Raw genomic sequence first — 21,445 nt, 5'->3', positions numbered from 1 at the left:
CTTTCAAATGTATGGGTTCCCAATGCAAACTATAAATTTCCAGTTAAGGAAAAAAATAAAAGTAGAGGGCTTAAGTTTCAGCACAAATAGTTAACTGAATTTAACTGGCTAGCTTATTCAGAAATCAAAGAGGGTACATTTTGTAAGCATTGTGTGCTTTTTGCTACTTCTGGTGGAATAGGAAATCAACCCCTGAAACAATTGGTGAAAGAAGTATTTGATTCTTGGAAAAAAGCTAAAGAGGTTAATATAATATTACTATAGTAACTAACTTGCTAATATTATTAGTAAAAAAATAATATTTTAAAGAAAAACACTTGAAACTTGGTGTACCTACTAATAAATCACTTAATTAAATAAATATATTATGTTTAATAGTATATAATTAGTTAAGCAGTTTTTAAAATATCATATTTGAAATTGACAGGTGTTTCGTGCTCATTCTGTACTGGAATATCATACTCTTTCTATTCTAAAATCTGATGAGTTTCTAAGAATTTACTTAAAGAAAGTGCCTACAATAGTAGAACGCATTGATTCAGATAGGTAAAACAATATTTTAAATTTATAAATTACTGTTATATTGAAATGATTCTGTTTAATTGGTACTCAAAAGTGTTAAATAGATGTATGAATGTGTATTTCTCATTATTTTATTTTGAAGAGTACAAAAAATCAAAAATAATAGGCAGCGGCTCATTCCAATTATAGATTGTGTAATACTCTGTGGCCGACAAGAAATAGCTATGCGTGGACATACTGATTCTGGAAAAATTGACTGTAGGTTTCAACATGTGTTTATTTATTTTATTTTATTTTTTAATTGTTTTCTTATTTTATTTATAGTTGAAAGTTCTTTAAATCAAGGCAATTTTAGAGCTATATTAAAGTACAGGGCAAAAGGTGATGAATATTTAAAACAGATCCTTACACATGAAGGAAGAAACAAATATATTACACCTCAGATTCAAAATGAAATTATTATTGCATGTGGAGATGTTATTTTAAACAAGATTGTCAAACGTGTAAATGAGTCTGGGTGTTTTTCAATTTTAGTAGATGAAACTACTGATATCTGCACAAAAGAACAAATGGCTCTATATCTTCGTTATGTTGATGATAGTTTTTGTATACATGAGAGTTTTTAAAATTCATTACAGTAAACAGTTTAACTGGTTGTAATCTTGCTGAATCGATAATAAATGGTCAGTAATAAAGTAAAAAAAGGTTACTATAGTTCATTCGGAATAAGAAACACAGTCGGCGGCGTTCAGTTTTCGTCGGCGGCAGTCAGGCACCGCCCATTATTACCTCCACTTAATAACTATTTGTTCGTCTGCTGAGCCGACGACGACCGACGCGATGTGGTGACGTACAACCACTGGTTGACTCACTGACAGACGCACGTGTTAACCGTTACATTTTGAACAATAAACAACGTTTACTGTCCCGTGCGACTGCGGAATTTGTGTTCATTTCGTGACGACGCGTGACTGTGTTGGTGTTTCACGTTTTTTACTGTTATTTTTTATAAGTTTGTGTACCATGAGTGGGCCAAGTGAATTTCGTGACATTTCACAGCCAGACCAAATGTCTACAATTTCTCCAAAGACAAAGAATAAAAAAGGCAAAGTAAGTAAAACCTTTTTTTATTGGTTTATTATGCTACATAATTGGTGAATCTAGGATAAAATATCCAAGGACAAAATATCCACGGACAAAATATCCAACGGTCACAATATCCAAATGTATCTGTTTTTCCGAAAATAAGTACATTACAGTTTACTTTCTAATGAAATTGGCTCAAATATCAAATTATTTAATTATAAAAAAACTACCTACCTAATATAATAATAGTAACAATATCACAAATGTCAAATTATACTGCACACAATTAGACCTGGTCGCTCGACCACTACTAATTTAATCGTTTTTAACGATTTTGTTTTGAAGGTTGTCGAAAAGCACATCCAAGTTGATGTTATTTACACAGACTTTACTAAAGCCTTCGATAGAGTCGACCATGGCCGCTTAATCGAGACCCTATACAAAACTGGGTTCGGTGAACCATTGTTGTCTTGGTTCAAATCTTATTTGTCAGACAGAGTCCAGTGGGTAAAAGTGTTCGGATGCAAATCATCCATCTCAAAGGTTTCTTCTGGTGTTCCTCAAGGAGGACATTTATCTCCAATATTGTTTTCTTTGTATGTAAATGGCATCAAAGAAATGGTCAAAAATTGTGAACTACTCATGTTTGCCGACGACTTGAAGCTCTTTAGGAAAATTGAAAACTTATCTGACTGCTCTACACTCCAAAATGATCTCAACAACCTAGTCTCGTGGTTTAATAATATTGGTCTTCAGTTTAATGTAAATAAATGTCATTCCATGTCATTTTTAAGACACCGCTTTCCTATTAACTATACTTACTCCATCAATGGCTCAAGTGTAACATCGGTATGTAGTAAGAAAGACTTAGGTATTATATTTAATTTCGATCTCAACTTTCACTCCACACTGAGATGATATGCTGCAAAGCCTTAAAAACGCTTGGGTTTGTAATGCGCATTTCAAAGGAGTTCAATCTATCTTCTTCATTAAAAACTTTATACTGCTCATTGGTGCGTTCACTATTAGAGTATTCATCGGTCCTATGGGACCCTTATACGGTATCTGTCTCCTGTCAACTAGAACGTGTTCAGAGACGGTTCTTATCTTGCGCAGCTTTTGTCTTAAAAATAAATCATCCTCCCCACGACTATTTCTTAGTTATGCAGGAACCCAGCCTCATTTCACTGGCTGACAGGCGAGTTAACGCTAACATAGAGTTTCTGAATAAACTGGTTGATGGTCGTATAGATGCTCCCTCACTTCTCTCGTTAGTCAATTTCAAAGTTCCTTCCCGTACTACTAGATACCATATTCCTTTCGTTGTTCCTGCGCACACTACCAACTATGGCAGAAATAATCCGTTAGACCGCATGATGCGGCTGGCCAATGAGAGCACCGTTCATCAAAACTGATTTATTATTATATATTTTTATATTGTTTTATTATCATTATTATACTTATTATTTTGAATTATTATCTTATAAAAATTTAATTGTGTCATTGTGTTAATTATTCAAATTATATATTATTGTATTATGTTAAACTGTTGTATAGGGCCCAGCCCGTTAACAAATAAATAAAAACAAATAAATAAATACACATATTAGTCAAATATGCTTAATTAATTAAATTATTTATTAAAATAAATTTCCTAATGAAATAGTTTTTAGAAAAATTGTATTTATTTTTTAATAAAATTAGCGATTGCATTTAAAAAATTTAGAATTTTGACATTTTGACAAAACAACTAAAATGTTATAAATAAAGAAATGTAAAATAAAATAAATAGGATCAAATAGTTATTTTCGGAAAAACAGATACATTTGGATATTTTGACCGAGTACCATAATTGGTAGATCAGTGGTTTTCAAACTATAAAAATTATTTTGTCATTGTCTCATTGTTAAAATAATCAAAAAAATTTAAAATATTCGTCTCTTATGTACATTGAACTTATTGTATATATTCATAAATATTTTTTTCTTGCAGTATGTAAGCAGCGGTCAAAAGATCATTGTCATCAATATGTACAAAGATATTATATCGAAGTCTTCGGATGTGAAGTATGATGACATGATTACTAACATATCACAAATCACGGGTATAGGTAGTCAAACAATCAGCAGAACCATAGCAGAGTATAAAACGACGAAAACTGTCAGTTCTCCTAACAAAAAGCGTGCAAAGAAATCTCTTTTCGATAAAATTGACGATTTAGATCGCAATGGATTACGCCAAAAGGTACATGCTATTTGGTTGCGTCGTGAACTACCAACGATCGATAAAATATTACACGAAGTGAACGAAGATCCATCGCTTCCAAACTTCAAACGTACCAGTCTGTATAATATAATAAAAAAATTGGACTTCGTATTCGCTAAAAGAAAAAGGTGCAGTGTGTTGCCGAGCGGGAAGATTTGATTGTTTGGCGTCGTGATTACCTATACGACATACGGAAATATCGCAAGGAAGGTCGCACCATTTATTACTTAAACGAAACATGGTTGAATGCCGGCGATTGTGTGGACCGCGTGTGGATGGACAAAACGGTACATTCAAAACACGATGCGTTCAACAAAGGTCTTACAACTGGTCCAACCAACCCAACCGGTAAGGGAAAACGCCTCATCGTATTGCACATTGGTTCGGACAAAGGATTTTTACCAAGCGGCCTATTATGTTTCGAGTCGAAGAAAAGTAGTGCCGATTACCATGATGAAATGAATGGTGATAATTTCAAAGAGTGGTTTGAATCTATTCTTCCTCGACTCGATCCCAATTCTATTGTTGTTATGGATAACGCACCGTATCATTCTGTCCAAGCCGAAAAATATCCAACTGCCAGTTGGAAGAAAAACGAAATCTTGGAGTGGCTTAATTCCAAAGGTGTCGTTCTTGACCGCCCGATGTTGAAGGCTCAACTAATGGTTAAAGTACGCGAGCTAAAACCACGTAAAAAATCGTACGTTATCGACAATTTGGCCAAAGACGCAGGACACACCGTACTCCGATTACCACCGTATCATTGCGAATTCAATCCAATTGAACTAGCGTGGGCGATGGTAAAAGGGTATGTGAAGCGGGAGACCACAACATTTAAAATTGATGACATTCGCCAACTTCTTAATACGGCTATAGAACGGGTAACGGCAGAAAATTGGCGAAATTTCATTCAACATGTTATTGAAGAATTAATTGAAGAATTGGAACCATGTGTGCTGAAAATCACTGGAGAAACTTCTGATGATGAATCTGATTAATTCTATTTTATTTATGTTTTTTTGTAATTATTATATTGTAAATAATTGTAAATATGACATTTTTTTTTATATATTACGTAAAATTGTATTATTGTTTTTCTGTAATTATTATATTGTAAATAATTGTAAATATGACATTTTTTTTTATGTATTACGTAAAATTGTATTATTGTTTTTCTGTAATTATTATATTGTAAATACGACATTTTTTTTTTATATTTTACGTATATATTACACCAGATATACCCTTATAAAATAATTTACTTTGCAAACATGGTTTCATCTTCCATAAAAGGAAACATAAATAAAGCAAAAAAGAAACTAATTTGTATAGCTCATTGCGAACTCGAAAAAAGACTGCACAACTGCTCGACAGTTATTGTGAAACAGCACCTATACGCAACGTATGTAATCAAAATAGTGTACGACAGTGTATTTTAAGTTATTTGTTCTCAATGCTGGTCAACAATAGACTCTCTAGCCGGCGGCGTTGGTCTAGTATCCTATTTTCATTGAAACCACGCCCATGCGCAGTAGTCAGCCGCCAACTGTGTTTCTTATTCCGAATGAAGTATAGTAAGTCATTTACTGAAAATTATTATTACTATTTATTTATATTTATAGGTTTAATAAGCTGTGGTATAAATTGTGACTTCTTATTTGGCCAAGGATATGATGGCGCTAGCAACATGTCTGGCCAATATAAAGGTGTTCAATCAATTATTAAAGAGCAATACCCCCATGCCATATACGTGCATTGTGCAGCGCATTCACTTAACTTGGCTATTTCAACTGCAAGTGAAATTCAATCAATAAGAAATTGTTTAGAAATAATTGAAAAGTTTTATGTGTTTTTTAATACTCCTAAAAGAAACACTGTACTTTTGAATTGTATTGAAAAAAAGCGATGAAGAGCCTAAAGTCAAAACATTAAAAAGATTGTGTGCAACAAGATGGGTTCAACGTTATGATGCTGTATCAGATTTTATACAACTGTTTTCATATGTAGTGGATTCATTAGATATTATTAAAGATTGGAATGATACTACAGCTACTGATGCATCATTGTTTTTAAAATCCATTGATACTGAGTTTCTTATATCTCTACAAGTTGTAAAAGTAATATAAAACAATTAAAACCACCATTAACTAACCTTTTTGTTAAATATAATTTGTTAAATTATTTCTAGCTGGTTTTTTCATTTGGTTTGCCATTATGCAAATTACTTCAAAAAGAACAAATGGACTTAAAATTAGCAGTGTCTCTTGCAAAAGATATTATTGGTAGTCTGGAAGAAATTCGACGGAATTGTGATAGTGAATTTAATAAATTATTTTTGGAAGCAAAAGTAAGCCTATTGGTTTATAATTTGTTTATATTACTTATGTATTGTAAAATATCATTTTCTAAAAATTGTAATGTAATATTTATAATATTAATAAATACATTATTTATTTTTATTATAATTTAATAGGAAATGTCAGAAGTTGTTGGAATTGAAATGTGTATGAAACGAATAACAAATAGACAAAAGCATCGACCAAATCCAAATACACACTTAAATATAGAAGATTTTTACAAAGTTACAGTGTTCATACCATACTTGGATTATTTTATTAACCAATTACAGGAACGTTTTCTGTCCCATTCAGAAATTTTTGAAGGTTAGTATTTCAAATTTAAGGTAAATTACTGGGTATTATAACACTTCTTTTAGGATTTCAATGTCTGTTTTCTGCTGAAATTTCATCTACTGATGAAATATCATTCAAGAAATTAATCAATTTCTATTCTACAAAACTGGATGTAGTTAATTCATTAACTGAACTATATCATAATATCAATATAATGTATTTATTAAATATCATATCAATCCTAAAACCGGAATTGAAGCTCTTAAACTGTGTAACATGGATATTTACCCCAATATACATTTTTTATTAAAAATTTTATGCACACTCCCTGTTTTTACTTCAACACCTGAAAGAACATTCTCAAGTTTAAAGAAAATTAAAACATACCTTAGAAATAGTATGACAGAGGTGATACATTATTTTAAACTAAAATTCAATATTTACTATAATATTATTATGTTATTTATTAATTTATTTATAGGATCGTCTAAATGGTCTATCATTGTTGGCCATTCATAATGATATTGAAGTGGAACATGATGAAATACTTGACATATTGGCGCGAAAACCAAGAAAATTGGAAATTTTGTTATAATGATATAATCTTAATTTGTTAATAATATAATGTAATAAATGTATAAAAAAATGATTTGTTTAATATCATTTAATTTTAAAATGCATCATGTTGAAAAGTAAATAAGTGGTAAAATCGAAAGGGGGTGTGGGGGGCAATTTTCCCCCTTTGTTTTATGGTTACAAAATATTCATATCCCCTCCCATAAAACATTTATAATTACGCCATTGCACTGCAGCACTTATATTTATATCTGTATAGTTAACCTAAACTAACACGTATTTTATATTTTTATTATTTAATGAACGCCCTATATCTATTTTTATTTGACTCATCAGTTTCTCACAGTCGTGTATGTATATAATAATTTAACGAATCTACGCAATATTTTGTAAATGTCAACAACATGTTTTTTGGTTTTTTTTTTATCATTATAAAATTTCAGCCAGTTTATAACTGATCTTGTTATTTTTATTATTTACGAAAACCCTTTCCCTTTATTTTAATAATTATCGTAAGTATTCTTTTTCTCATATTTTTTCTTACATATATATATACATACCCATATTATATACATTTACATCTCATAATAAATCTATAACAAATTTACATTATTTTATTTATCCAATTTTAATGCATCGAAATATCATTCCTCCTGAAACCTTTTCAGTCGAATATTAGAAATGTCCATCTCCATGAATGTCGCCAGCCTTTAAACCTGTGTTGAATTTAGGGATGTCTATTACCATTTTCTGTCCTCGGATTGGAGTACGGGTGTGACATAAGTGTAGTGAAAGGCCGTGATTGAACCATATGTCTTGAGTTCAGTGCTTATGGTTCATGGATATAGCTATAAATCGATACTGTCGTGATTAAAGCACTTTTTCATTCTCTTTTTTTTTTTGCTTTTACACTTTTTTTTTATTTTACTAAACATTTTTTTCTTTTAAAACAAAAAAATAAATTATCCTTATGCTAAAAAATAAAAGTACATATATGATTAATTTATAATATTACACTATTCTATTTCAACCTCTTATTCTCTGAGTTTTAATAATGTCTCGATTCGCTTCCCTCATACAATACAACATTAGTTTTTTTATCGTTAAATGAATAATTATATAACTTAGTATTAAAGCGCACCTATATATTCCGTATTGATGGATAATATTGTTTGAAATAATATAAGTATTTTCGTTTTGTTTATCATGCATTTCATTATATTTTACATTTTGTTGTGATTGGGTTAATTTCGGGTTTATATCAAATTCTGATTCATCCGTGTTCTGTTGTCAATAAATGGCACGTTATTAAAATTTAACATTCCTTATAATTTTTCCGATTAATTAGTTTTAAACTGTTTATGTGATGAAATTTTGTTTTTTTATGCTTATCCAGTAATTTTTCTTTGTTTTCGTTAATTACTCTGTTACGATACTCTCTAATATAGGTTCCCCAAACGTCGCAAAAAATTACGTCTCCCCCCTCGATCCAGTATGGATGGTTCGAATATTCGTGAGATTTTAACGCTGACTCGGATGTTGACAGATGTTCACAATCCTGACAATATTGAGTGTACCACATAATTGGTTTTTTGTTTATGTAATTATTTTTTATTTCACCGGGATTGTTAATGTTACGCTTATCTAATGAGTATTTTTTTTCGTCAAGGCTAGATAATGTTAATTTGTCTAAGTATTGGTTTACATGTTCTATAATAGTCTTTACATCGGGTATAATTGTGTATATGCATGTATTGTGTAAGGTAAGTGGTGATGACTCTCGATTTATTAATGCAGGAGTCCAGCGATTATTTTCATGAATCAGTGCTATCATCGGACGATTTTTTTCCAGTATATTACAGCGGTGTTTAATACATTGTTAACTGTGTTTTTATATTTTGAAATTATTGTTAAATTTTTTTTAAATTGGTCTGCTAAATATGCTAAGTCGTCTTTAGTCTTAAAGTATCCCGATGTTGTATATGGTATATTAATTTTCTTTAGTATTTCTATTGTGGATACCTCTACCCCTTCTTCTCTCAAGCAAACCCGTAGTGCATGTGCACCACAGTCGCTGTCATCGGTACTTCTTCGATTTTTTTATATATAATGCATTTAATAGAATATTTTCCCTCAGTGCGTGATTAATATTGTCGGCGAAAAAATAATTCATTTTCATTATTTTTCATTTTGTTGGTGATATCATTATTATTTAATATTGGTTTGTTTATGTCATAAATAGATATTTTTATGCATGTATTTCGAAATATGAACCTCAGCATATTAGAAATAATAGGCCAATCTTTTCCGTCTGTTCCCGCACATATTTTGGGTAATGATAATTTTTTAATTTGTTGTTCTTAGGCAAAATATTCTCAGGTTTTGTAATGTCGCGAATATGTTAACGTGTACATAGATTATCTACTATAATGATTCTGTAGTTTAATACTATCGTTCCTATTTTTATCTGAGCCATAGTCGTTCCTAAAATTTTTAGTTTAGTATTATTTGCCGTTTTAAGGTAGAGTTCACTCTCAGGGGTTATTTTGTTACTTTTAATAAGATTTTTGCTCACAACTGTTACACCTGCCCCTGTATCTAATAGTAATGAAGTAATTTGGTCATCTATTTCTCCTGTTATTTTTATTTTTATTTTTTCTGTATAATTATCATAATAAGTATAAATGGTATTGTTTGTACTCGTATTTTTTAAGTTATTAAATGTCATGTTGCTGGTATTATGTGGATATTCCTGTGCAAATCTAGATATCTGCGGAACTATCAGTTTTTTTTGTAAAAATCTAGTACAATTTCTTTTTATGTGTCCTGACATTCCACACAGAAAGCATCTCGGAGGACTGTATTGATTTCCATACGTATAGCTGGTTGGGGGAATTGTTCTCTGGTTAATTTGTGTCGGTAGTTGTGTGTTGGATAATTGGTTAATACTTGTATTATAATAATAATTTTGATTAAATGTTGGTCTAGGGAAATGGGCGTTTATTTTCTGACTATTATTTGTGGTATGATTGTAATTCTGATAAAAATTTGGTCTTGGAATATTTTGATAAAATTGATCTGGATTATTAAATATAGGTGGTTGGTATGGTTGATTTTTATTATAAAGCATGGCACAATTATTAAAATTAGCTCCCCCTACGTTCTGAAAATTATTGTTTCTATTTTGAGCCTGTCCAATCTTTATTTGACTTATATGGTTTTTTAATAGCTCTATTTCTTTTGTTAATTTCTCTACCTCGCCATTTACCTTATCGTCCGATCTTAATAGATTTGTCACTTCAAGTTTCTCTAAAGTTTTTTTTAATGCTTGCGATTGATGTATTATTATTGGTTAATCTTATTAATTGAAAAGTTTCTTTAGGCAATCCTTTTAATATATATTCACATATTTCCTCTTCCGCCATATTCTTATTTATTTTATAACATATTCCTGTTATGTTAATTATAAACTCTTTGAATGTTTCCCCTTTCATTAGTTTAAGGTCTTGTAATTTTGCCCTTAATAAATGTTTATTTTCTACTATTGTAAACTCTGTTATTAATTCATTTTTGGCTTCGTTCCATGTTATATATTCGTTTTTTAATTTTAATTGTTCAACAAATTCTTCTGCAGAGTCTTTTAGGCATAATTGTAAAATAATTAATTTGTTTTTATCATCCCACTCGTTTACGACCGATATAAGTTCAAACTTTTTTATGAATTTATCGATGTCTTCGTTTTCTTTTCCCGAGAATATATCAGGTTTGTGCATTAATTGATTAAGGGGATTCCACACTACCGTTTTTTAGAGTAAAATAGACCTATACGCGTTCCAACGTACTAACTTGAGTTGTAATCCTATAATAATTTTGAAAACATATTTGAATTTGTTATGAAGTCTATTTTGAATCCTTCGAAACAGAATATTTTAAAAAAAAATGTTTTTTTAACTATTTATGTTCATTTCAATTTTTAAGAATACAAGATTTTTTTTCTAAATTTCAAGTGAGGTTTTTCTTTTTAAGAATAACAAATCAAAAATGTGGCTCGAAGGATCCAAAATTGACTGAACAACAAAACAAAATTTGTTTTCAAAATTATTATTGGTGTAAAACTCAAGTCGGTATGTTGGAATACGTTTAGGTCTATGATTCACAATATTTCACCATGAAAAAGATTTGTTGTTAGCCTAATGCCGTAATGTGACATGTGCATGCGAGTGCGTAACGCCAGTCTAGCTCTCCGTCAGATAATCGCGACGTCGCTAACGAATTATCGGAAATCTATAAATATTATATGCTCATGTAAAAATAATATTACTGATAATGATCGAAGATAATTATTGCCGCCGTCGCCGACTATATTACATGTGTACATGGCGTTCGCGCATTCAGGCTCAAATATAATGATTACTTTATGTTATTATAATATTAGGTGATATTGTCTGCGTCAAGTCGATTATCAGATCTTTATTCTTTAGTACATCCTATTCTTTAGTAGCAATTAGTTGTGCAGTTATATAGTTACAGTTGCACTTAGTTATTGCAAGATCGGAAGTTACCAAATTTTTGAAAAATGGGAAAATTTTTTAATAAGTGTTTGTCGAAACGCAAAAAAATGAAAGGCAATGTACTTAATTTCCAAAAGAAAATAGTGGAGATATCAAACAACGGCTTAGTTAATTTGTAAGTTAATTTGTATTGATTTATTTATTTTAAGTTCTGAGTGAAGCAAATTAATTATTTATGTGTTTATGCTATATAGTATGTCCTAAAAATCCTGTAATACTTTTCTAAAAGTAAATTAAAAAAACGTGGTCAAGTGCGTAACGCTCTGCTGTATAGTAGGTCACTATAATTTATGTATTAAATTTGAATCCAATGATAGATATCATTGTTTACGATTCTGAACGGAGTTGATTTGACAGCCTATGATATATTTTATAGTGGTTGGTGAAAAAGGTGGTTTATGTTTTAATGGCCTGAATACACCAAAATTTAAGTTCTTTTATAATTATTGTAAGCTAAACTTATGAAAAATCTTGTATTAAATTTTCAACTCTTAGCTACCTATACAAACATTTTTATGAATTATACCTACAAAATAATTTGCAAATATTCATAATTTTGACGAATTTTCGTCAAAATTTGATCTTCAAATGTGAATAAAAAAAATTTGTGCCTATGTATTCTTATAATTTTTTAATCACTGTAAGAATAACATATGAGGAACTTAGTATAAAATTTTCAAGTATTTTGATAGGACATTGATTGAAAATTTCAGTTGTCTATAAATAGCTCAAAAAAACTCAAAATATTTTGAAAATTAAATCATATAAAGAAAATGCCAATCTAAATAACTGGTAAAATTTTCAAGTATCTACGACTTATACTTTTTGAATAATAACAAATATTTAAAATCGTTTGAGGCTAAACCGTTATTTAACGCGGTTTTGTAAAAATTTAAAATTCAAACACTCATAAAAATTTTTTGTCTGAATCCGGTAGAGTTTTTTTTACAGATATTTGCAGAAAAATTTATAGAGAACCATGTACCAAATTTTCAAAACTTAGTTATAAAAGAAAAAAATTTTACGATTTTCCAACCACAAAATTATTTGCAAATTTTCGCAATTTTGACATATTTCGTATAAATTCGAACTTTAAGCACTTATAAAAAAAAATTGTGACTAACGATTTCGGATTTTTTTTATCACTTTAAGAACAACTTATAAGAAACCTTGTATTAAATTTTCAAGATTTTCTGGTCAGCCAAAAAATTTTTATCGTTATTTAAAAAAAAAAATATAAAAATAACCATATAAAAAAATCGATTCGTTCAAAAAATTGGTTTTTTGTAATAATTCCCGTTTTTCCGTCATTTTTTTTCTTGAAATACTTTGCTTCTTGCTTGGGTTTTGTAGGAAATGAGTTTTAATTTTTTTTTTTTTTTTTTAGCATCAAAAGAGTGAAAGTGCATTTTGGAAAACAAAGAAAATTACTTTGGTTTTATACTTATAAAATAATCAATAATTCGAAAATCCCTTTCTTACAAAATCTAGAAAAGAGACTATGGAATTATATTATGTTTTCAAAATTGGGCTTTTAGAACCGAAAGTATTTTTCTTTTGCTTTTTTGAACTTTTATAACCTAACTTTTGTTATCACTAGGGCAGTGAAGTTGTTGCATTTGCATATTTTTTGTAGATGCTTATATCTATTGCTAAGTGAGCTTAAAATATGTTTCAGTTAACTATGAGTTTAAACAAAAAACATTTTTATTGCAATAAATGCAATTTTGGCCATTATTTTTCTTTAAGTGTAATTTTAACTATTTTATATCATTTTTTTTTAAATTACGTACCTATAGCGCGTTAAATTTTTACATGTAGGTATGTTTTTCGGGTAAAACCGTTCGCACAACGTTGAAAAAATCTTTTGTCATGCAATGCAAATAATGTAAGCAATATTTGTTCTTAATTTTTTTATGTATTGTAATATTTTATTTTATTAATTAAATTATACCTAAATAGTAAATACCTACATAAGGGTGTCACCGGTTTCCGCCAAAAATTACCTTTCCGTTTTCCGCCAAATTAGAAAAAACGTCATTCCTTTTTCCGCCAATTATAAATTATAGAATTTCAAAGTTTAGGAACCCTTACGTATCATAATATTCATAACGATAAACCTATGGTTTATTTTGAGATATAATAGTCTATATTATGGTATATAATATCTTATATGGTGGGTTTTAAAATTTTATACCTGTATGCGTCTTTATCTACGCAGAAAATATTATTTCATAGATATAGATAATATTATCTAATCTGTCATCTGATATCATGCTGCAATAGTTGGTTCGATTTGTTAGAAATATTACGGTATTGAGTACTGAGTAGTGACTAGTGATGTGTTTTAAGTTTTAGCTACAGTAATGTCTGCACAATTATTACGAGTAAACGCGAAAAACCACAAATTGTGATTGATAATTTTAAATTTAGTAAGGTATATGAAGGAGTAAATAAAATTCGTTGGAGATGCATTAACAAAGTATGTGATGCAAAAGTATATACAAAAAAAAATTTCGACAATGAAGTATTGTACACGGAAAATGAACACCATCACGAAGCTGTTAATGAAAATACCATAAATCGGCAAATTGTTAATACCTCGTGCAAAAGGAAAGCGATAGAAGACGTAAGTACAAGACCAAAAAAAATCATTTTACAAGAAATAGTACATAATGAGTGTGCCAAAGAAATAACAGTAAACGACATTAATAGAATAAGAAAAATTATGTATGAAAAGAGACGCAAAACCCTCCCAGCAAATCCAAAATCCATTTCTGAGGTACACCAAGCTTTAAATGTTTTAAATATTGAAACAAAACAAAAAGAAAATTTTCTACTATTAAATAATGAAAAAGAAAATATTATTGTTTCGTGTTCCACAAATTTAAAATTTTTGACTTCGGTAGATACAGTTTATATGAACGGGACATTTGATTATTGTACTCACTTTTTTATGCAAATGTTTACTATTCATGGATTTCAAAACGGCCACTATGTTTCACTCATATTTTGCTTATTACCAAATAAACTAACATCTTCCTATATTTTTGCACTTCGTTCTATTTGTGAAAAATGCAAAGATATGAATTTGATTTTTTCACCTGCAAATGTGACTATTGATTACGAAAAAGCTATTATAAATGCAGCTACTGAAGTTTGGCCAGAAAGTAATATAATTGGTTGTAGATTTCATTTGATTAATTCTTGGTGGAAGAAAATACAATCTCTTGGTTTATCAATGGAATATAAAGAAAACAATTCCGAAATCGGCAAATGGTTACGACACACATTTGGTCTTTTGTTTCTTGATGCGCAGGAAGTATCAGATTGTTTTTCATATGATTTTATGAGTGATCGTCCTGTTAATGAACTATTAACAAAATACTCTGACTACTTAGTTGATAATTACATAGGAGATGATTGTTCTTACCCTCCATCACTGTGGGCTTCGTTATCGGCAAGTTTAACTAGGACGACGAACGCGTGTGAGTCATTTCACGCTGTCTTTAAAGATCATTTTTATAAACGAACACCACATATAATACCATGGATTACTGTACTTATAGAAAATATTCAAACTAATGTTTATGTTACTTTAAAGAGTATTAATGAATGTAAAACACCAAGAAAAAATATGAATGATAAACGTAAACGAAATGAAGAATTAATTTCAAAATACCAACGAGATGAAATCAGTAGATATGAATTCGTAAAACTGATATCAAATCATTATGCTAAATAAGGTTCGAATAAAATATTTAAAATATTATATACTTATATTATATATATTTAATTTTATTTCAACTATGTTTCAGTTTTTTACAATGTGATTTCAATTTCAAGTTTCGGCCAATTAATCAAGCGCTGACATAGTGACATATTGTCATCAAGACAATGCAAATATAAATATCATTTTTTTAATACTTATATCTATATTATATGTATATCCTATGTATATCTATCTTATATCTTATATCTATATTTTTTAATACTTATTTTGTCGGTACACTAATATCATTACTAATATATAATAAGTAATAACTGGAAAAAATATTATTATTTTTTAACTCTATAGTATGCAATTATTAAATCTTTACGTAAGGGTTCCTAAACTTTGAAATTCTATAATTTATAATTGGCGGAAAAAGGGATGACGTTTTTTCTAATTTGGCGGAAAAAGATATTGGCGGAAAACGGAAAGGTAATTTTTGGCGGAAACAGGTGACACCCCTACATAATGAATAATGATTAATGATTATACTGTAAATTTGTTCTTAATTTAATTTTATACGCGATTTTTTTAATGCAATTTTCAAAAATTATAACTGCAATTTTCAATATATTTTAATGCAATAATGCAATCAATTTATTATGTTAATACAATAACTTCACTGCCCTAGTTATCACACACTCAAGTACACAGAATAAGATACCACCTGGACAAAATTATAGTCAAATAAATAAGTATATTATATTTTGCTATTTAGGTATACCTAAATTATTTTACATAATTAACATTTACCTAACGGATTGTACATTTATCCATTCATCCGTGGTCGTTATCTCGCTGCGTACATTATATGGATTCAGTGGCGTACTATCGTGCGGGAAAAGGGGGGTAAAAACTCTCCTGACATTTTTGGATGAATTAAATTATTATGAGAAAACTAAAATTTGTGGTAAGTACCTACTTGTAATTAATCGTATTGTACTTAAGTATATAGATATAACAAAGTCTCCAACATTTGTAATATTGTTCCATGTAATTCTGATATAATTTATAAATATAAATATTTATATTTATAAATAGTACAGCTTATATTATATTCTTATTTAGATACCTACGGGAATATGAGTATTTCCACAAAGATATTGTAGATATAAACGGTGTAATTTTACTAATTAATATGACAATCTTCTATTGTCGTCTTTACGTATTTTAATTTATACGATTAAACCTAGTCCTAGTATATTCTATAATTGTTATCGTCGTTTCCATGTATTACCAATGCAGTACATGTTATTTCATCTACCATTGAACGATTATTAAACTTGGTGACAAACGAAACTACAAGTAGGTGGGTTCAATTATCTATTCATAAATGCATGCTATTATAACCAGTGGTGTATATAGCAATTAATTTCGGAGGGGGTTAAAATAAATTTATGATAATATTATATTATGTAATAGTATAACAATCAAAATCAATGCCCATACCAACCATACATTTAAAGGAGGGTTTGAACCCCTAACCCCCTCTTATATACGCCACTGTTTTAAACTTAGTTAATACCTATAATATTATTCTAATAATTTAAATCATTTAATTATATGTGTACAAAACGAATTATTGTGTATTTATATTAAAAATTTAAAATCAACTAAATGTTTTGCTTATTTAAGTTTTCATAGAGAATACTAATCAAAAGTGATAAGGCGGTTGATACTTTTTCGGAGAATAACTAAAATTAGAAAATTAATGTTAAAAAAAAAATACATTAAAATTATTATTATATGTATTATTACTATGTAATACATATTATTATTTTTATTATATTATTTAACATTTTTTTATACGTATATGGCTAAGTAGTAAGCAAGGTTATTTGAGACTTAAATACCCATTTTATAATATGACATGTCAACTAAAAATAATATCACGAATAAAAATTAGTCAACTATTAAAATGAATATGTTTTGTTATATTCAGGTGTCACGTCATCCAATAATCAATATGTTAATTTAAAAAAATCAAATCCCCCTCAATGTTCAGGTCTAAGTACACCACTGTAGTACTGAACAGGTTATTAGTTAACAGTTAAATTTTAATGGGTTGTGGACCTTCCACTAGTTCCACTAAGTACCTAATCAAATATATTTTCAGACTGAAATATTAAATTTGATTGCAAACTATTTACTTATCTGTTATTCGTAGAAATCTAGGTAGTAGGTACCTATTACATAATAAATATTGCGAACTTTAATATAGCATTATTATCGATTTTAAAAATAGTACAGGTATTACCTGTAATACCTTACATAGATATTCTTTACTCTATGGGTATTACCCATGTTTTATGTCCTAATGTACCTTTAAAAATATGAAATATCAAACATTATTTATTTATACTAGGTCTATGGTTTGTCCCATACGGATATTCATACATTCGTACTTTCATAGACGCGTTAGACAGCCATACCCACTACAGTTTGTACCTGGACTTGGCTTTGGTCAGTTACACACTAGCATCCAACTAAATTTTGTTTGGTGCTTAAACTTTTCAGTTTCCTATTTTACGTAAGTCATATTATTGTGCATCGATGTTTGTGATTTTAAAACTTAACATTCTGGACAGTAGATACGTTTAATATAAATATGAAACTTTGTTTTAAATTCAAATAACATATTATATAGTAGGCAGTCAGAATAAAAACTGTTAAAATTATTTGTGATACGCATTTACTTATACAAATCCAAGAAAAACCTTGTAAACTAACTAAAATATTAATATTAGCAGTTATCTGTACAAAACAGTTATAATATAGAAGACACCGAACTAACAAATTATTTAATACAATAATTGTATTGAGGTATGTATAATTACTTAGTTTATTTTTTAAGTGCTTAAGATTTTTGGTACCTATATGGGTAATAATATAAATTATAATATATAACTATTACTCTACTCAACTATCCTACCCAAAAACTACTATATTTTATGTTGGGCTAAAAAGCCTAGACAAATGAAAATTATTGATGAGAATATCAGCATAATAATATTAATTTGTCTCTGAATCACACAAGTTTACCACATAGGTTTTCACCTATAACGGATCTCTTTATATCAACTTTGAAAAATAATTTTTTAAATTTTAAATAGATATTTAATTGTTTTTAGACTGTAATTGAATTAAACAAATCAATATACTTAAACTCAAAAATATTATTTTTTTAATGGGTGATTTTTCTCTAATATACTTATCAAACTTCATGTTTTTTAATTCATTAAAATTCAACTTCATCTATGATACAATAAATACTTAAATACCTTTTAAAGGTGATGGAATACATTATTAATTTATATTAACTATATATTACCCATGTTCTATTTATAATGTTTACTAATAAAATTCTTATTAGTATAAAATATTATTCAAAATGTAGGCACATAGGTACTTATTTTACTTTACATTGAGAATATATTAAAAAATGTATACTTCCATAGGTTATTTAAATCCTGTGATGTATTTGAAAATGAAACAATCTTGGCCAAATTGTGTATAATTTGACAATCTGCAATAAAACCACAATAAGGATTCTGTAATGATATGATAACACTTTGTAATAACATTGTATGATAATATTGATAACATGATAAGATAATCTTAGATAACCTAAAAATGCTACGTAATAAACCGATAGTTTAATAACGAAACGTGTGTTATTACAATGGCGCAGTCGGAAAAAACGAAAATGTGACTTGTATAATTCAAAAAAAGGCAGCCTAGTTTCATGAGTAAGTAGACAAAAGTGAGTTTCTGTGTTAAATCGGTCAACGGGATAAGTGGTGCTTGCGTTAAACGGAAAACGCGATGGAACAGGATAAAGACTACATACTACCTTTCGAACCTTCCAATTGGGAAAAATGGAAGAGATCTATAATGATATTTATATTGTCCCAAAATATAACTAAGGATACGCAAAAGCAAGCTATCATACTGCACAGAGGTGGACAAGAGCTACAGGATATTTTTTTTAGTATACCAGAGCATGGAAATCCACCTGATGGAACAACGACTTTTCAACACACGATAAATTTGTTAGATCAGCACTTTATACCAAAGGTAAATCCAGTATTTGAAAGACATGTTTTCAGGAAAATAAGACAAGAAGCTAATGAGTCAGTCGGACAGTTTATATCAAAGCTAAGACAACAAGTAGCTAAATGTGGTTTTGCCGATGCTGACACAGAGATGTGTGATCAAATTATAGAACATTGTACATCTGACGAACTTAGACGGAAGCTACTCGAGAAAAATAACTTAAGCCTGTCAGAAATCATAGAAGAGGCCAAGCGGTTCGAATTAGTAGTGCAACAGGCAGACACACTAGGAAAGAACGAAAAAGAGATGGTAAATAAAGTAACAAAGTATGAAAAGAAAAAGCATTACAAAATGGAAAAGTTGAAAACCAGAAGAAAGGCATGTTACAGATGCGGGAATGAAAATCATTTCAAGAATGACCCTAGTTGTCTGGCGAAAGACAAAAAATGTGGGCGCTGCGGTCTAATCGGGCACTTTAAAGCATACTGCAGAACAAAGTTACCTGCGAATACAAAAGAGCAAGGTAAAAGATTTTCACAGCAAACGTCGAGGAGTAATAAAATAAATGCAGTCGAAGAAGCAAAAAGTGATGATGAAGCTATAGTGTTCCAAATATCAAAAAAAAAGATTTGGTGACAAATGTGGTAATATGCAAAGTTGGTGGCACAGATGTTAAATTCTTAATTGATTCAGGATCAAGTTGTAATATAGTATCAGAACAAACCTGGAAAAGAAATAAAATCAATTATGAAAAAAAAAGAAAGTGAAGTATCTCAAAAGTTATATGCATACTCTAGCAAGAAACCACTTAAAGTCATAGGAAAAGTTAGAACAACAATCAAGGTGTCAGACCGTGAAGAAACAATGGACATATTTGTGGTAAAAGGTAATAACCAATCATTACTAGGATATGAAACTTCAGTAAAGTTGGGACTCTTAAAAATTGGGCTAAATATAAATGAAATAACGTCAAAAACTTTTCAATACAAAAGTAAATACCCAAATCTGTTTAATGGGATTGGCAAGTTAAAAGGAAAACAAGTTCAACTGCACATCAACGAAGTTATCAAGCCAGTTGCACAACAACATAGAAGGATTCCAATACATTTGAGAAAGCAACTAAAAAATGAACTACTAAGACTTGAAAAATTAGACATAATTGAAAAAGTTGATGGACCCCCTGGGTCTCCCCCATAGTCTTAGTTCCTAAAAAAAATGGAGAAGTAAGACTATGTGTTGATATGAGAAGACCAAACGCAGCCATCGAAAGAGTACGTCACGTGACCCCAACTATTGACGATATAATAAGTGCTGTTAATGGGTTAAAAGTATTTTCAAAATTAGATCTCAATGAAGGATACCACCAGTTAGAGTTAGAGTGTGCTTCAAGGTCTATTACTACATTTAGCACCCATGTCGGCTTAAGACGATACAAAAGGTTGAATTTTGGAATTAACAGTTCTGCAGAAGTTTTCCAAGACGAAATTAGACAGTTACTTGTAAATATTCCCAACGTAATGAACGTTAGCGATGACATATTGATATATGCCAAATCTCAAGATGAACATGACAAGATCTTAGAAAAAGTACTTAGTCAATTACAGGAAAAAGGTCTGACATTAAATTATGAAAAATGTTTATTCAGCGTCAAGAAGCTCACATTCTTTGGGTACCAGTTTAGCGAACAGGGCGTCAAGATAGATAAAAAAAAAAATCGAAGCGTTTATACAACTCAAACCACCATCAAATGTGTCTGAAGTAAGAAGTGTACTAGGCATGATAAACTACTGTGGAAGATTTATTCCAAACCTAGCAGAGAAAACAAAACCATTAAGAAATCTAATTACAGCAAACAGAAAATGGTCATGGAGCACCACAGAACAAACAGCATTTGAAGAGTTAAAAGAAAGTATTGTTAAAAATGTAAGTAACGCTTATTATGACATACATAAACAAACTGAATT

The 21,445-nt window shown here is 29.5% G+C and overlaps 4 protein-coding genes across 4 annotated transcripts; all 4 read left to right on the top strand.

The window, feature by feature from the left end:
- Positions 1-642: 642 nt before the first annotated feature.
- LOC126551442 (uncharacterized) lies at positions 643-1,181 on the top strand. The gene is made up of 2 exons (XM_050204701.1): positions 643-780; positions 847-1,181. Exons 1-2 carry the CDS (start codon positions 747-749, stop codon positions 1,146-1,148), a joined length of 336 nt encoding a protein of 111 aa, XP_050060658.1. The 5' UTR covers positions 643-746; the 3' UTR covers positions 1,149-1,181.
- Positions 1,182-5,437: 4,256 nt separating this feature from the next.
- LOC126551011 (52 kDa repressor of the inhibitor of the protein kinase-like) lies at positions 5,438-7,101 on the top strand. Its single transcript, XM_050203769.1, has 8 exons — positions 5,438-5,447; positions 5,496-5,712; positions 5,777-5,990; positions 6,062-6,220; positions 6,347-6,536; positions 6,590-6,689; positions 6,743-6,914; positions 6,988-7,101. The coding sequence occupies exons 1-8, from the start codon at positions 5,438-5,440 to the stop codon at positions 7,099-7,101; spliced, it is 1,176 nt and encodes a 391-aa protein (XP_050059726.1).
- A 12,149-nt stretch (positions 7,102-19,250) lies between these two features.
- Positions 19,251-20,117, top strand: LOC126551010 (uncharacterized). Its single transcript, XM_050203768.1, has one exon. The coding sequence runs from the start codon at positions 19,251-19,253 to the stop codon at positions 20,115-20,117; it is 867 nt and encodes a 288-aa protein (XP_050059725.1).
- A 111-nt stretch (positions 20,118-20,228) lies between these two features.
- LOC126551009 (uncharacterized) lies at positions 20,229-20,678 on the top strand. The gene has a single exon (XM_050203767.1). The coding sequence runs from the start codon at positions 20,229-20,231 to the stop codon at positions 20,676-20,678; it is 450 nt and encodes a 149-aa protein (XP_050059724.1).
- Positions 20,679-21,445: the final 767 nt, after the last annotated feature.

Source organism: Aphis gossypii, chromosome 3 (genome assembly GCF_020184175.1).
Source record: "Aphis gossypii isolate Hap1 chromosome 3, ASM2018417v2, whole genome shotgun sequence".
Lineage (NCBI taxonomy): Eukaryota > Metazoa > Arthropoda > Insecta > Hemiptera > Aphididae > Aphis > Aphis gossypii.
Note: the sequence above shows the minus strand (reverse complement) of the source record. Positions and strands in the feature narration are given on the sequence as shown.

What these genes read in the sequence shown, in the direction of transcription:
- LOC126551442 (XM_050204701.1), top strand. Translation starts at nt 747, where the DNA reads ATGCGTGGACATACTGATTCTGGAAAAATTGACT. An exon ending in TGATTCTGGAAAAATTGACT is followed by an intron (nt 781 to 846) that starts GTAGGTTTCAAC and finishes TTTTATTTATAG; the next exon opens with TTGAAAGTTCTTTAAATCAA.
- LOC126551011 (XM_050203769.1), top strand. An exon ending in AATTATTTTTGGAAGCAAAA is followed by an intron (nt 6,221 to 6,346) that starts GTAAGCCTATTG and finishes ATAATTTAATAG; the next exon opens with GAAATGTCAGAAGTTGTTGG. An exon ending in CCATTCAGAAATTTTTGAAG is followed by an intron (nt 6,537 to 6,589) that starts GTTAGTATTTCA and finishes CACTTCTTTTAG; the next exon opens with GATTTCAATGTCTGTTTTCT.
- LOC126551010 (XM_050203768.1), top strand. Translation starts at nt 19,251, where the DNA reads ATGGAACAGGATAAAGACTACATACTACCTTTCGAACCTTCCAATTGG.
- LOC126551009 (XM_050203767.1), top strand. Translation starts at nt 20,229, where the DNA reads ATGAAAAAAAAAGAAAGTGAAGTATCTCAAAAGTTATATGCATACTCT.